The sequence below is a fragment of the Squalius cephalus genome (assembly GCF_949319135.1).
Source record: "Squalius cephalus genome assembly, chromosome: 18".
NCBI lineage: Eukaryota > Metazoa > Chordata > Actinopteri > Cypriniformes > Leuciscidae > Squalius > Squalius cephalus.
In genome coordinates, this window is record NC_137139.1 from 13,173,855 (window position 1) to 13,191,842 (window position 17,988).

The following is a 17,988-nucleotide window of genomic DNA, read 5'->3' on the forward strand; positions in this document are numbered from 1 at the left end:
AAGAACTATGCAGCATTTCTCCCATAGGCCGTTTGGAGATGTTTCGTTACATAACACCGAGTGTGTGTTCAGTGTGTATGTGTGTGTTTGGTGTACCATATTCGCAGCAGCGACCGAAGAGGCTGTTACAGTAACAGTGTGCGGATACTTGTGCAACACAGCATGTCACACCCGACCGCCAAGTGTGGTCTACTCTATACAGACCCGTCCTTCACCTAAACGAGCTGAATTATAGCGCGCTACAGGCCGTGAACGCGCGTCCACTCGCTCCATATCTGCGGTGGATCATAGCGTGCGAAACATTCCAACGCATCAGTCATCATCGCCTTGTTTCATAGAGGCAAACACGCACAACTCAACCATCATTTGGACATCAAGCCTTATGCCTTAAGCCTCGCGCATGACATCTATTTAGACCGGCAGCTGCTGTTCTGCTCTTTATTTCACTTTTTTTTTTTTTTTTTTTTTTTTTTTGCGGGACCGTTCGACCTTTAGGGCAACATCAGCAGTGCGAGCTAAGACAGGCATTACATCGGGACGTTTAATCCTGAATATATCGCTGGTGTGAATGAAGAGGGGTGTTGCATTTGGCTATTGCATATTCGTCATGTCAAAACTCAGGGCTAATGCTGCATTAAAGCCTTCTACACGCGCGCATCTGACTCTTCCAAATGTCCTCTATAAAAGGCAAACGCTTGTATAACGCGTGTCCATCTGAAACCATGCTAGAAAGCAGCCCTGCATAAAACATGACTGATCACCCTGGAAAAAGCTCTGACTCACCGTGCACATCTCTCGGTCTCGGGCGCAGCAGCGGCGGTGGCGTCTCGAGCGCGCGCGCGGGCGGTCGGTCGGTCGGTCGCTCAGTGTCCGTGTTGTCGGCAGGGCGATGTGTTTTTTGCAGGCATCGAGGACAGAGGGCCACAGACTGTGGAGCTCTGCCTCGCTCGTGCTCCCGTCGTTTCCCAGCCTCTCCCCCTTCACACAGACGCGGTGCCAGTCTCAGTCTCCACGCGTCTCAACACTCCCCCTAAAGGCCTGCGAACAAGCAGCTCCTCACTGCCAGCTGATATCACCTGTCCTCCTCCTCCTCTGCTCTCATGTGAGGAAACCCCATCAGACTCATCCATCTATCTATCTATCTATCTATCTATCTATCTATCTATCTATCTATCTATCTATCTATCTATCTATCTATCTATCTATCTATCTATCTATCTATCTATCTATCTATCTATCTATCTATCATATTTGTAAACTTAACCCACCGCCATCATATTGCATAACAAAATGTCAAACCGTTGACATTTGAAAGCCACATGCCACAAGCTCTCATTTCAAGCAAAACATTTAAAAACAAATATTAAATGACACAGATATTTGAGAAGTGTTTTTGCATACAACGAAAGTCAATGTTCTCAAAATGTTATTGGTTCCCAACTTTCAAAATATCTTCTATTATTTTCTGCTGAATAAAAAAGTTACACAGGTTTTGTAACGACATTAGGGTGAGTAAATGATGACATTTTTAATTTTTGGGTGAAGTCCTCAGACCATAACGTCTATTACAATATTTTCTAAAAATATATAATATATAATATATAATAAAGTTTAGATAAATAGAAATAGAAATAATATAAATATGTTTATTTTAAATAAATATTTCCTGACAGAAAGTTAATGTAGAAAAAATGAATGTAATAAAATGATCATTTTCACGTTGTCACTTTTTGCCACAGGACTGAAGATGATGGAGATGGACAGAAGGCAGAAGGTTTTATTAACTAGAAGGCAGGCAGGAGTAACAGAGCGCACAAACACATAACACTAACACGTATGAGCAACAAAACAGAGGAACTAAATACACAGAGATAATGAAATTAATATGAACAGGTGTGAAGATTAGATAAGTGTGAGCCAGGCGGGATTATGGGAAATGTAGTGTGAGGTGACTGGTCTGGTGACTGAGGATTGTGGCACTTTTACTGTAAAAACATTTTGTAATTTCAATTTGGTGAAATCCCTCTTTCTACCATATTTTTTAGTTCAAAAACATCTCACAGACTCTGGTTAGTTGTATACTGTACAGTGTGATAATAAGTTTCGGTCTTATAATATTTTCTGTCTTACGTAATACTCATGACATGCCCACTCAGGCATATTGAAAAAGTAATTGATTTAGGATTTGTACATAATTTCTATCATCTTAAGTCTAAAAACAAAATGTCTCCTTTATTTAATACATTAATATAAATCTTCAACAAAACTGTAAGATTTCCTGGTCAGTCACCCTCACTATTGTCCGCTGTACCCAGATTGATGGTGCTTTCCATGAAACGAAACATGAGGCAACTGCGGCAGTACGGGTATGTTTTGTGAGTTATCAGATGTCAGTGATTCACATGATAACTTGCAAATTTAGTGTTTGTTTCCGTGAATAAAGACATTTCAAATGGGAATTCCCAGTTTATAAAATACAAATAAACTCTAATGGAGCACTCACTTGAAAAATACAGTGTTGGGGAAAGTTCATTTTAAAAGTAATGCTTTACAATATTGTGTTACTCCCTAAAAAAAGTAACTAATTGCATTGGTTACTTTTTCTGGAAAGTAATGAGTTACGTTACTTTTGCATTCTTTTTTCACACCTGGGCTGGGCTTGCTTGTTTAATAACAGTTATATTTTGGCAAATTTAAATGCAAATTCACCTGTACAGTATGGGTGCAGCTCCAACAAACCCTTTAGCTGTGCTGCCACTCTGGATTGCCGAAGAACAGGATGGAGGAGAAGAAATGAAACACAATGCACTACGCCCTACTCAATCTCAACGGCAGAACATGACCATAAATCATTAAATTACTTCCTTGAAGTGACTATTGCATGTTTCCTTCGTTAATGGACCTGTGGAAGGGCCCTGTGTAAAAAAGAGAGCCAAAAATGAAACTATGAATGGTTATTGTGTAAATGTTTGATAAACACTATTCCATGCACATTTGAATACAAGCCAAGACAAATGCAGCTATAAGTATACTAAAGACTACCAGTGAAGACAAACCTGTTTCATTTAAACACAGCACACCCACCACTTGAAGAGCAGTCTTGCAAGCATTAAATTATGATGATTTAAACATCTAAACACACATTAGGACACAAATATTAAGCAGCATGCTTTTCATTTAAACAAAAGCTTGGGATGATTTCTGTCTGTTGGGTTTACACAATTGTAATTCAGTGCTGCTGTACACTGGTTGTTGCTTTGCCCATTCTGTAGTGATGGTAGTAGACATGAAAAAGGGTAGAGTAAATACAAGACTATTTGTCTAATGCTCAGCTGACAAATAGGTTTGGATAGACTGCCAGATCTTTGCCCTTCATAGGTTCCTCATTGCCTTAAGGTAGGGCTATTTCCTTTGCTATTTGAACCAGGGCTGGCGTTTGTTTTATTCAACCTCAGAGGGGAACTTTGTGTATTCTACTACTGTAATGGTGAAACTTTAACATAATGTACCTTTAATAGTAATTCTGTTATTAGGGAGTAAACGTGCACTAATTAACCCTAAAAAAAGCCTACTGTATCATATTTGATAACCTACATGCCTTCCATACTTATACTTTCATTGCAAGTAAAAAGACTTACAGTATCTACAAACAAAATCTACAAAAATAAACAAAATCTACCTTCGGGTACAAATAAAGTAACTTGAACTTTAACTTGAACTTGTATGTATTTGTATATATATCATATTTTTGCTCAGTTTGGGCCTCTAAATAAAATTGGTTCGAATGTGAGCTTCATATTCTCACTATATCATACTATATTATGATCATACTATACAAAATATATATATTTTGTCTAAAGGCCCCCCCAAAAAAATCTTACTATTATTTCATATGTCAGGCTTTGCAGGGTTACACACACACACACACACACACACACACACACACACACACACACACACACAGCTTTTAAAATACATTAGCACTAGTCTTATAACATAACCTGAAAACTACATTTTACATAACAGTTGTGCCAATTGAGAGCGTTTATATAAGTGCAATAGAAACCATTGCAATAAAACAATCAAAAAAACACAAATACAGCTCTTTATCACCTGTAATTACACAGAGGCAGCACCCTGCTGTTTCATAGTGAAATCAGGGTCCAGCTGTCAGCAGTGCATCACTTGTCACATCAACTCATTGGCCGCATGATTTTAGTGTCTGAAGATTAGTGGCTGCCAAAGGAGTTTACATCCACGTGATTGACAGCCTGATTGCTTCAGCGTGACGGCGTAAACAGGGAGGAAGAGCCTTTGGACATGCACACAACACAAGACACTTTGAATCACAAGTTACAACAATCACCAGCGGAGTACTATAATATTATTATTTCAGCCATATCTTCAAAAACTAATTTATAATGTCTGTAAAAATTAGGAAGTTGAAATAACCTATATATCTGAATAGGAGAGGAGGAGGAGGAGGAAGTGCTGTTGTTCCTAATATTCAGAACAGCATGTTTCATAAACAGTTCAATAAACAATAAGTTAATCTGGTGTAACTATATTTAGGCACAATATGGCCAGTCCATTTCTATTCTGACAATGAAAACAGTTCTAAATATGGTCAAAGCAGAATTAAGGTCGCCATGAAATTAAAATGGCCAAAACACATATTTTATTTAAACACAAAACAACATATATATTGCAGTGTTTATTATGTATAAATCTCTTTAATCAAAATAACTTCCCCTCCCTCCTGCAGGGCAGGACAACCTGTCACTCACATAAGATCCACCAATAGCAAACTACAACTATTCAACCATCTAATCAATTCCCCATGGACAAAACCAAGCCCCGCCCCACATTTCTTTCTTGTTTCTTGCACAGCAGCACACAGTATTGTTTTGTTGCTGAGTGAATCTTGTGTTTTCATTTTTAACAAATCAGTTGAATGAATAAGTCAATGACCCATAAAGATAGTCACATGTCGCCACCTACTGGCGTAACAATGTAACGTGAAAATTCCCACCAATGAACAATGACTGCCAGTCTCTCTAGAATGGCAAACACAGACCAAACAATAAACAACAAAAAATTCCAAGAATGCCACAAAGTCAATAAAGTTTGAGGACTGGAACTAACTGTTGTATAATAATACTGAACACACTTGTAACAAGAAATGTTTTCTGTTTATATATCACATAAAATCAAAACGATTTTGAACAAGATTGTTTATTATTTTTTAACGTTTATTATATTAAGTATATTATAATTACGTTTATTAGTTTTGTAAAGTTATTAGGGATAAAGGTTTGAAGAATTTGGTAGATTTTACACCATTTTGAGTTGTTTTCCTGTCCATAGTGGGGTAAGTTTTGGGATTATAATTTATAAAGGTGTTTGGATCACTGCTTCAGATCTGCTGTCATAAATGCCATGTCAGTCTTTAACACTTAAGAGGGTGTGAGTTTATGTCTGTGTTTGTGATGAAAAACCATTCCTCTGAAATTCGATGTAGTTACTTCTGTATCACACTCCTCCCACTGAGCCACATTCATGTTGTAATTGCAAATTTCCCTTCATAATAATTCCATGAAGACATTACTCGTTGACTCATAAATCTAGTTTGGCCATACACTGTAAAAAGTGAACAGTTGGATCAACTTAAAAAAATTACTTCAATTGGTAAACGTGATAATTTAAGTTGAGAAAACTTAATTTCTTTAGGTGTTACCAATTGAAGTAATTTTTTTAAGTTGATCCAACTGTTCACTTTTTACAGTGTATAAAAGTAGCTAAAGATGCCAGAAGTCAATGCACATGAGCTAAATGTTTTGTTTTACAGTTACAGGTGATTGTAATATTAATAGATATAATTATAGATATAGTGAAGTCACAATAGGATTACCCATTACAGTTTTTCTTAATCGCTTTGGCACATTTTTTGAAACAGTCTTAACACTCTCTAAACCGTAATCTCAATTGTGTCAACTGTTTGCTCGAAGATCAGAACTCTGCATGTCGCAAAACATAGTAACTCACCCAAAACATTTTATTCATGCTTCAAAACCTTGTTATTGTGTCAGCAAATTGGAAAATGCCACCAAAATAAAAAAGTGTTTATGTCATTTTTTCAGCAAGGAAATATGTTATATACAAATTGCATATTTTTTCTACTTTTTTTGTTGACACGGACTGTTTTCTGTACTATACTACCAGTTGAGGACAGAGGTGGAGTCGACTGACCAAGGCGGAGCTGGAGGAACGAGGGAGCCCGGTAGAGCCATAAGGACTACAGCCGCAGATGAAGCTGAGGGAGGGAGGAGCCAAGGTTGAGCCGACTGGTCAACGAACCAAAGCAAGCTCAGCGGCTGGAGGCGGAGCCAGGGGATCCCCTTGCCAAGGAGGAGCTGGAGATGGGAAGACCCGAGGCAGATCCATGCATTAGAGTGGAGTCAACAGAGGATGAGCCGGGTGACTGAAGAGAGTCAGCGGAGGCGGGGACGAAGGACATCACGCAGGCTTGAGCTCCGTGTCTGCTGTGGGCTCTGGCATAGGCTCCGTGCAGGGCGGTCGGCTGGGCTATGGGTCTGGAGTGGGGCTGGTGATGTCCTCCTCAGAGAGCCAGATGACGAACGGAGATCCGTTTTTCATCATCACCCACTCCACGAGCGCACAAAGTTTCCCCGAGGACCGTCCACAGAAAGGCGTGCCTTGGACCGCTTGCTGAGGCTGGTGCAGTAAAAAACGCAAAGCAAGCGATCCGGGTAGTGGGTGAGGCACGCCAGATCTAGAAATACCCTTGTGTGGTCCTCAAGGTTTTGCTCCTTCTGCTCCAGGTGGACTGCCGGTATGTCCATAGTAAAAAATAAAAAATAACATTCTGTGTTTTGTCAGGCTGTGCTGTTGTAATAACGAAGAAAAAGAGAACAAAATAGATCCTTTTTTATTAATAATCTTCAAAAGGAAACAAGCAGGAGAACTGACTAACAACCACATTATACTAAGACGACACGGAACAATGAAAAGAGGAAACTAAGGGCTTAAATACACAGGGAGTATTCAATGTAACAGTGAACAGGTGTGGAACTTAAATCAGCAACCAAGGTAACTAACAATGACAGGAAAACACTGTCAAAACGGGAACAGGGAAAACTAAACTAACGAAACTTAACAAACTGAAGCATAATGTTTTGTTTTGTTTTTTGGAGAGGCTTTTGGACTGCTGCGTCTCAATTCGCCTAATAATACGCCCTAAAATACATGTACTCTTTTTGTGAATAAAAAGTAGATATTTTTGAGTGTGTCGCAAAAAGTAGACAAGCTTTGGGACTTACTATCACGTCATACAATTGCGTCTTTAACGGTTGCCCTCCACATTTAATGTAATTCAGTTTCCTACCGTATCGGAGAGAAATGCAGAACCACGTTGATCTGCAGTCGCGGGTCTTTCATGCGGAGACTCTCCTCATATTAATGCATAATGATGCATTTAAAAGTTAATGGCTCATAGGATCTTTATAAAAGTCCACATTGTTATTGCAGATGGAATATAACACGGATAACATTAAATAAATATGTTTTTATCAGGTTGAACCTCTAATCCGCCGGTTGCGCATATCCGCCATGTTTTGTAGTTTTTCAAAAATTTTTACTCGTGTTCCTCCTCCAAAGCGCACTGGGTTGTGGGCAATATTAGCCTTTAGAGTGTGCACGGACCCACACTTCGAAAATCCACCAGAAATAGTGGACCATCCGTGGACCATCCTGGCATCCTCTTTTTAACATACTATGCTTTGGGACACACTTATTCTAATCTCACATACTGTTTAGGATGGATAGTATGGACATTGAGATGCAGGGTTAGGTTCTGATTAGGTAATGGACAAGTAAACCCCCCTGGGTGCCGGTCAGAGCACAAATAATGAGGAGACAGGTAATCAGCTTAACACTGTGTATTGGAGACAGAGGGATGGGCCACAGATGTATATTCAAAGAATGTACATAGTCTGAAAAATAATAAGTACAATTAAGATAATGAATAAACTAAATATATAAACAAAATTAGCATTCACTGTTACATATACAACAAAGGTATCCCCAATTCACATCAGTGACATTTCTATGCATAAACATATAGTTTATATAAACAGAAATAATTTGCCATATTGTGCCCATATATGGATAGAATCATGGTGTAAATGAGCAGCATTTAATGGAACATAACGCAACACTCCTTTAATATTATAACAGAATACAGATTAACATCACATAATTAAGAACCCATAAAATTGAGCCTTTAGTACATGCAGAACATCTTTGCTTCCATAAAAGGCGACTCAAATAATCAGGGTTGGGGGCATTAAGTCCATCCTTTGGTAAGGCTGGCAGGATGACCAGGTGAGCTTCCAGTCTAGTATAAACTTGGCCCTTTATCTCCACATCAGCTGACCTGATATGACCATCTGGGCTTGGGTGGGTTTTGATGACTTGTCCCACAGGTCATAAGCTCCGAAGTAGTTGGGGGTCTACAATCATAACAAATGTTTTCTCCTTCAAGTCAGGTGGGGAGGCTTGCCATTTCTGCAGAGTTTTGAAGGCTAGATAGAGAATCCCTTGTGAACCTGGAATATAAGGTAGGTTTGCAGAGCCAAAGGCATACAGAAGGTAGATTCTTCATTTTAGGGATTGTTGACTGGGCTCTTTGCATCAACATTTTGAGCAGTCATGCTGAAACCCCCGGACAGCTTTGTGGCCTCATAGGATCCAGTATCTCCTTATTTCAGCAAACAATCGTTCCGATCCAGAATGATGTAACTGGTGGTCATACTTGTGAACGATCATACGGGTGACTGGATGATTAGAATCCAGGACCAGAGGATGTAAAACGGAGACCTCGACACCTGCAACTCTCCTAAAACAACCTCCTACCCTGATCAGACCACTGAACCAATCAATTTCAGGGGCTAGCTAGGGTAACAAGTCAACTTCCAGGCCTGATGGACTTCCCAGTCCCTAACCGTTTATAATCCTCAGGGAAGGATTCCTGCTGCACCCATTTGAGGATTAGGACCTCAGCCTGGCAGTAATCCAGTTCCTGCCAGGTGTTGTAGTTCCAGCTATGGATGTTGACCGAAGAGGAAGGTAAGGTATTTATCCCATTGTAGGCAGATTTTTGCAATTCGACTCTGTCCTCCTTGGTCTCTGTCTTAGGGATTACTGGCCATTCTTTAGAATCCTAGAGGAGGAAAGAGGGCCCTTGGGACCATCCGTTTGGTACAACAAGGTATTGGAGAGGTTTATAGGAATAATTATCCATCAGCTCCTGTATCTCAGCAATTCGGTTTCCCACGAAGACTAAGTAGCAACTGGACTACAAATTCAACCATTAGAGGACAGTGGTAAAGTCTGACCACAGAAAAATAGCCTTAATTCGTAGGGTCAAATTTGCTTCAAGTAACTTAGTCAACTGTGTTGCTACTAGACTGAGTTCCAGTCTTTGAATGGAGTGAGCTCATTTAAGGGTGGGATGAATGAAGGACAGGTAAGTCTGACCCTCCTGGTCGGTAGTCCGGAAGTATCCCCAGCTATATATGCCTGCTCAGAGGCATGCGAGAAGTTATTTACCTCATGAGTAACTCCATCCATCCCAACTTCAGGAGGGACATAAGACCAGGGAAGGGAGATACCAGGGAAGTATCGGAGTTACTTCTCCTACGCATTCCAGGACTGGAGGAGCTCAGGAGGCAGGTTGGGGTCATCTTACCCTCTCTGCTTGTTCCACAGTTGCTTAATGATGACCTTCACTCATATGTAAGGTAGAGGCCATCCCAGAGGATTGTACTTGGTAGCTAGGACCTTATAGATGTTCCTCAAAGTGGGAATCTCATATATCACAGGGTGGTGTTTATAGGACAAGGTGTCCATCTGCCAATTCCAGCTCAGACCTGGCTTCGACTCTGGGACACCTGACTTGTCCTGCGTCAACCACAATTCCACACTCGCAGGTCAGGTGTTGGTTGGTAGGTGACTCATAACATCAGGATCATTGCAGGCCCATTAACAAATTTCAAATCCAGCTCCAGAAAGGATATTTCTTAGTCGATAAATTAAGCTCCGAGCTGCATCAGTAGGCAGGCTCTGCAGGCAGTTATCGACATAGAAACATCTCTCCACTGAAAACCAAATCGCCTCGTCCGTTAGGGACTGTTGCCGTACATGCTGTTGTAGAGCATAGGTAGCACAGCATGCACTGGAGATTGTGCCAAAGAGTAATACCTGCCACTTGAGAATCTTGGGGGCCTCATCCATCTTCAGGTCCCGCCAAAGGAAATGGAGTAGAGGACGGTCCTCAGGTAGAAGACGGATCTGGTGCATCGCCTTGATATCCCCACTCACAGTCACAGGAAGTTCTCGGAAGCCCCGAGGGTGGGGTGATCAGTGGGATTGATCAGAGTCCCAAAATTGACTCAAAATGTTGCACTGAATGTTGATACCAACAATGGATGGAAACAATATAAGAGGAAAAGAAGGATATGGAAGTAAAATAATGACAAATGTTTTTGAAACAAAAAAGCTTGTTGAATTGCACTACTTGAAAAAATATGCATTGCATTAGCCCTGCTTTAATGCATTGTATTTTTAGGGCTTGCATTTTTATAGGCTGCAATTCAACATGGTTGTATATTTAAGCTGTGAATATTTCAATTCACATTTCACAGACGTTTTCATTATTAAAAATTCAATAATCCAAATTCACCTTTCAGATTTCACTTCCAAAATATTAATTCTGTTTAAAAATACAACCTATAACATTTGACAGGCAATTTTCGGTCCATTTTATTTCGCTTTACAAATTCGCTTCTACAAATTCAGTGGTTCAAATTCGACAGAAAATTTAAATATCAAATTTCAGAAAATTGATAAAGACACAAAAGCTGTGTTTACATTTAGTCTTCACAGTTAGTTTTGCACATGTAAGCAGCTTTCTCCACTGTGAACGAAATTATAATGTTAATCTCTGATGCTGATGTACAGATAAAACGTTAAATCTGAGGTAGTAGACATGTTTCTCTCGGTTGTCTAGTTTTCTTAACTTTATATTGCGGCGCTGTGCTGCAAAACTGGGGATTTCCCTCAGTGTCATCCCTCAGTGTCATTCAATTCCCTTGCGGTCAGGACTCTTAACTGACTAACACACACACACACACACACACACACACACACACACACACACACACACACACACATATATATATATATATATATATATATATATAGTGAGGAAAATAAGTATTTGAACACCCTGCTATTTTGCAAGTTCTCCCACTTGGAAATCATGGAGGGGTCTGAAATTGTCATCGTAGGTGCATGTCCACTGTGATAGACATAATCTAAAAAAAAAAATCCAGAAATCACAATATATGATTTTTTAACTATTTATTTGTATGATACAGCTGCAAATAAGTATTTGAACACCTGTCTATCAGCTAGAATTCTGACCCTCAAAGACCTGTTAGTCTGCCTTTAAAATGTCCACCTCCACTCCATTTATTATCCTAAATTAGATGCACCTGTTTGAGGTCATTAGCTGCATTAAGACACCTGTCCACCCCATACAATCAGTAAGAATCCAACTACTAACATGGCCAAGACCAAAGAGCTGTCCAAAGACACTAGAGACAAAATTGTACACCTCCACAAGGCTGGAAAGGGCTACGGGGAAATTGTCAAGCAGCTTATTGAAAAAAGGTCCACTGTTGGAGCAATCATTAGAAAATGGAAGAAGCTAAACATGACTGTCAATCTCCCTCGGACTGGGGCTCCATGCAAGATCTCACTTCGTGGGGTCTCAATGATCCTAAGAAAGGTGAGAAATCAGCCCAGAACTACACGGGAGGAGCTGGTCAATGACCTGAAAAGAGCTGGGACCACCGTTTCCAAGGTTACTGTTGGTAATACACTAAGACGTCATGGTTTGAAATCATGCATGGCACGGAAGGTTCCCCTGCTTAAACCAGCACATGTCAAGGCCCGTCTTAAGTTTGCCAATGACCATTTGGATGATCCAGAGGAGTCATGGGAGAAAGTCATGTGGTCAGATGAGACCAAAATAGAACTTTTTGGTCATAATTCCACTAAACGTGTTTGGAGGAAGAAGAATGATGAGTACCATCCCAAGAACACCATCCCTACTGTGAAGCATGGGGGTGGAAGCATCATGCTTTGGGGGTGTTTTTCTGCACATGGGACAGGGCGACTGCACTGTATTAAGGAGAGGATGACTGGGGCCATGTATTGCGAGATTTTGGGGAACAACCTCCTTCCCTCAGTTAGAGCATTGAAGATGGGTCGAGGCTGGGTCTTCCAACATGACAATGACCCGAAGCACACAGCCAGGATAACCAAGGAGTGGCTCTGTAAGAAGCATATCAAGGTTCTGCGTGGCCTAGCCAGTCTCCAGACCTAAACCCAGTAGAGAATCTTTGGAGGGAGCTCAAACTCCGTGTTTCTCAGCGACAGCCCAGAAACCTGACTGATCTAGAGAAGATCTGTGTGGAGGAGTGGGCCAAAATCCCTCCTGCAGTGTGTGCAAACCTGGTGAAAAACTACAGGAAACGTTTGACCTCTGTAATTGCAAACAAAGGCTACTGCACCAAATATTAACATTGATTTTCTCAGGTGTTCAAATACTTATTTGCAGCTGTATCATACAAATAAATAGTTAAAAAATCATACATTGTGATTTCTGGACTTTTTTTTTTTAGATTATGTCTCTCACATTGGACATGCACCTACGATGACAATTTCAGACCCCTCCATGATTTCCAAGTGGGAGAACTTGCAAAATAGCAGGGTGTTCAAATACTTATTTTCCTCACTGTATATATAATATAAAAGACCAAACTCTCACCTTATTGGGGATATAGGCTATACTAGATATAGGAACCGGCAAGAGGATTCAGAATATTTAAGGTTTAGGGTTTTGAGAAAGTGAGTGATGGTTTCAAGAAATGTGTTTTAGCAATTCAGAAAAACTGTAAAATTTTGGTTGGTTGAACTGTTGTGAATTTTGTACACATGTTTTGAATGAAAACTTACAAGCTGTTTAGGAGAATTACAGAGTGTTCAGATAACTGTGTTAATTGTTTTGAGATCTGAGTTTGGACAAATGTGTCAAATCGATTGAGAAAAAAATGTTGCAGGGGCAACCATAAAACGTACACTTACCTAAATCTAAATTATAGCCTAGGCTATGCTCCAAAGTGCCAGCAGATGGCATTGTAGTTTACTTCTTCACAGAAGTAATCGTTAGTGACAACTTTAGGCTATATTATTGGCAATATGGATGATATTTCTTTTCTTTTTTTACCTTTTCATTAGAAAATTTGCATTAACAAATTCACGAACTTAAATGAAAGATCTTGAAATACTATTTACAGAGCCTATAGGGCTGTCAAAGAAACAAGTGTAATTTCTTTAAAACATGGCATTGTTCACTTTAAAACATCGCTTTCATCATCTTTAAATTACCTGACAAGTTGTAAAAAACCACTGCGATGTACTTATTTGAGAAATCTCAGATATGCACAAGATTAAACAGTATTCCAATGCACCTGTTACGTTCTTGAAAAAAAACAAAATTATTTTATCTAATGAGTTTTGGGTGGGCAATTTGTATTGCTGGAAGGAAGGAAGCAATCTCAATGCATACTGTACAAGTGAGGCAAATATAGCATGCTCTGGGGAAAGAGTGGGAGAGGGAGGGAGAGAGAGAACGCAGCACACACACACGGTAGCGCGCGAGACAGAGACACATCATTACAAAAGGCGCATGCACAAGAAACAGACACATTGCATTTGTACACCTGTATTACTGTCTTAGCTTATGATAACCCGCGCGAGGGAATATATCTTAGGATCTCTGCGTATACCGCTCAAATAGAGGCGTCACTGTTCACTCGTGATACTCTCTCTTCCTCGGCAGGCATATGTATTTCGTATCGCCGTTTCTTCCAGTAAGCACCAATGCATGCATGCATCCGCCTCCCTGCGCTCTCAAATAGATGGTGCAAGTAAAGATGTCCAAATCTTCCGCAGACCCTCTGTCTGGTGTAGAAAGCGCTTCTCAGTCGCACTATTTCCAGGTAAGACTTTTGGGGGGGATTTGTATATGTTCTCGTAAATGGTTAATTTTTGGCTACTTGTTGTTGAGCTGTCGTGCATTGAAGCCTACATATATCCGCAGAGCGCTACAGCTACACAATCTGCCCGTGTAATATAGCCTTTTATCGCGCTTTTAATCAGACACGCGCAGTTGTTTTTAATGAGCGGAGGCGAGATGTTGATAAGATGTTTGATGCTCCTCTACCATCCGCGAAACTCCTAATTCCTGTTTTTCCTCCGCCCTGAGATTTCACTCCGCAACCAAGGCCTCGTCCTTAAGGCCAGGCATCTGTAGGCATAGTGTTTACAGTTCAAACACTTTTCTCTTTCAGTTTCTACCTATTGGTGCGTATAAACGGCATTAAAATGGATAACCCTTAGCCTACTAGTCATGTCATGGGTCGGGTCTCACCTGTAGCCAACTTAAGTCCCATGGTCACCTGTCCTATCCCTGTTTCAAATACCAAGCTTGTAGCTGTGTTTTTGAACATTATGGTTTCTAGGTCTAAGTTGGTTATTAGTCCAAAACAGAAATCATGGTATACCATCTTGAAGCAGAAACAATACTGGTCATTCTGGTGTCAAGAGAATTTTGGGGAAATGGTGTCTGTTCAGTCAGCTAACCAGCTTGTATCAATTAATGATCATCTTAGACCATTTTCCAAACACAACTACCATCTTAACCTGGATTTTCCAATACAATTTCAAGGCAATTTCGCAACGTTTTGGCGAATTGGTGGCTAATTTGTCTGAATTCGTACGACCTCATTTGTACATTTGTGTACAATCTGTTTACACCCCGTAACCTATGTTTTTAGGAGTGGACCTTCATGCTTACTTTTTTTTTCTTCTAAAAATCATGTTTTCATTCAATGACAGTGTATGAATTGATATAAAATCGCCACCTTGTAGCTACGTTTCTCGTGTGATGGGGTTGAATTTACCAACAGAAATATGGTCTAATATAAAAAAAACAAGAACAAGAAAGATAATGTATCTGTAGAGTAAATGTTGACTTTTCAAAAAGTTTATTTTTTAAAGAGATTGTAAAACTAATCCATATGAATTGAGTGGTTTAGTAAAAAGATTTTTTGAAGAGTGAGACAAGATAAAACAGCACCTGTTTTATGAAGTGCAGACAAGGCATCTTGTGTCTGATGTTACTGTAACCAGGTGACTGTTTGTGTTGATGTGGTTGTCTCCATATAGCTACCACGAAAGTTGCCAAAGCGTAAGGGTCGTTTTAAACGCTCAGATGGCAGCACCTCGTCTGACACCACCTCCAGCTTCATCAAACGACAGGTAAGACTCGGCTTAATCAATCAGAGCATCCATATTCATACAGATGCCAGCGTATTGTTTCTGTCATTATGTATTCATGTGGGGTTGTTTGATTGGTCACTGTACTGTATGTGCATCACTGCTTCACTGCTTTACAGAGGTTGTGTAGTGTGACCAGGGGAAGTGACTTAATAGAGGCTGAAATTTTGGTTTCAAACCGATGAACTTTACAAAATTGTAATTTTTGCCTTCAAATAAATTAAAAACAAAATAAGAGCATGGAGGTTACAATTCGGTTCAGATATTAAATCTTGATGCATCAATACATTATCTCTCTACACTTTACCGTCTATTCATGTCCATGGAGTTTGACTTGTCTGACATTTAATTGAACAATCAGTTGGCATTAGACATAAAGTTGAAATGTTAAGGTGGAGATGATAAAGATGAAGATTCAAAAGGTTCCAAAACAAAAATATTTAATATAAAACAAACTCAAGTTATCCACAGATGACAAACAGCTGTGATGATTAATGAGTGTTCATGGAAACTGATGACTGGCGGGAAACCAGGAACAAAGGAAACAGGAAACTAACGATAACAAACTAAAAGTCCATAAGATTAAAACTAAATGCACTGTTCATGAGAGAACGCCCCCTCCCGAAAAGGTGCAGTCTCAAGCCGTGATGGATAGCTCGAATGGAAGAAGGGTGGAGGTTCAGGTGGTGGACGAGGGACCGGCGAGGTGCTGGAAAGCCATAGGCTGGCAGATGGGAGGCACCAGGGCGGTGCAGATGGCAGAAAGTGACATGTAGGAGCTGATTGGAAGAACCATGAAGGAGTTGACAGTGGGAGGAACCATGAAGATGGTGGGAGGAGCCATGGAGGAGATGACGGTGGAAGGGCCCATGGATGGCTGATGTGATCCCAGAGCGACCCAGGAGACAGCCATGATGGAGGCGGCCCACAGCGGCAGTGATGGAGGGAGGAGCCAGGCTGGTCCTTTGAGCCAGACAGACTGAGGTGACTCAGGAAGATGGTGAGGCCTAGGCGACGTCCAGATAGGTCGAGATGCCTGGTGACATCGATGGACTGGGAGACCAAGGCAAAGTCCTGGCGATGAGTGGCCGAGGTGGAACCAAGAGGCCGAAAAACTGAGGTGACGCCGGTGTGAGCGAGGACTCCAGTGAAGCCTGAGGGATAGAGGAGCCCGACGGAGCCGTAGGGGTGGAGGGATGGAGCACAGCAGACAGCTCAGAAGACCGTGGCAATGATGGAGCGTTGACTGACCAGGATGGAGCCAGTGGGACGAGGGAGCCCGGTGGAGCCAAAGGGACGACGGTCCCAGGTGGAGCCGATGGGGAAAGCAGCCAGGGCGGAGCTGATTGGTTGACGCACCGAGGCGAAGCTCGGGACTCCTCTTACCAGGGCAGCGCTGGGAAAAGAAGATCCGTCGACTCATAGGGCGAAGTTGATGTACCCGGCCAGCGTCCAGCATGAGCACAAATAAGAACTTAAACACAGTGATAATGAGACACAGACTAACAGCTGTGATGATAAATGAGTGTCCATGGAAACTGATGACGGGTGGGAAACTAGGAACAAAGGGAACAGGAAACTAACGATAACAAACTAAATGTCCATGAGAGTAAAACTAAACACACAGTTCATGACAGTGTATGCTGTATTTCATCTTTAATAAAAGGTTATGAAAGGTTTTGCCAGGTCACATTATTTTAAAACTGTTAAATTTCCCTACTCAGTCAAAATATTACAAACTATTGCAATTTGCTTCAATAGACATTTAGAAAGAGTCTTTGTAAAAATATCTGGTTACACTTTAAATTTTAAGGTGTCCTTGTTACAGTGTAATTATACATTTTAGTACTGAGGAATAATATAAATAATATAAAGTAATGTACTGATTATGGTTTGTTTTAAGGTTAATTGCATGTAATGATGTATAATTTACTGTTATTACTACAGTAAGTACATGTAACATGTAACAAGGACACTTGTATTTGAATTTCCAGATGTGTACTTGAATTCCCTTTTGATTTATTCAGTTTGACATGTCTAAACAGCTTGTGTAATGTGTTATGTGTAAGAGCTGATTATAGCCATAGGTTTCATTTATGCTGTAATTCAAGACGTGGCCACTAGATGGAGGCAGTTCCATTACTCTACTGCAACGTCTTAATGTATTATTTAAGAGGATCTTTTGAAAACACCAAAAGGAAAAATAGGTTATGACAAGCGCACTGAATTTCTCCATGGCACACTTCAACATCTATGTCAGCCTCGTTACATCAATTAATTTCCTCTGTAATGAGTGACCCAAATTCTTCAGTTTGTTCTGCTCACACCATATAAGCTCATTTGTCTTTATATTCAGCCTATCAAGAGTGACACCCTTAGATACCTACTCCAAATTCTTCTGTTCAGAAGTTTACAGACAAGGTTTAAATGGCATTAATGGGGACATTGACTATTCGGGTATCCATCTGCCATGCAGCAGAGAGTTTATGTGTGTGTGGA

The 17,988-nt window shown here is 40.5% G+C and overlaps 2 protein-coding genes across 6 annotated transcripts in view; one reads left to right on the forward strand and one right to left on the reverse strand.

The window, feature by feature from the left end:
• adcy6a (adenylate cyclase 6a) overlaps positions 1-1,087 on the reverse strand; it is a 58,232-nt gene extending 57,145 nt beyond the window's left edge. Inside the window, exon 1 of one of the 2 annotated variants that reach the window (XM_079849773.1) lies at positions 784-1,087. The gene's annotated coding sequence lies outside the window, so the exon portion shown is untranslated. Of the gene's footprint in view, positions 1-779 lie in introns of both variants that reach the window. The other variant, XM_079849774.1, reaches the window with a different exon arrangement.
• Positions 1,088-13,691: 12,604 nt separating this feature from the next.
• The window catches only part of cacnb3a (calcium channel, voltage-dependent, beta 3a), a 44,645-nt gene continuing 40,348 nt past the window's right edge, over positions 13,692-17,988 (forward strand). For 2 of the 4 annotated variants that reach the window (XM_079849802.1, XM_079849803.1), the window contains exons 1-2: positions 13,692-14,150; positions 15,379-15,471. In XM_079849802.1, coding sequence (XP_079705928.1) covers positions 14,070-14,150; positions 15,379-15,471 — 174 coding nt within the window. In that variant the 5' untranslated portion in view covers positions 13,692-14,069. The remainder of the gene's footprint in view (positions 14,151-15,378; positions 15,472-17,988) is intronic. The other 2 variants (XM_079849801.1, XM_079849800.1) reach the window with 2 other exon arrangements.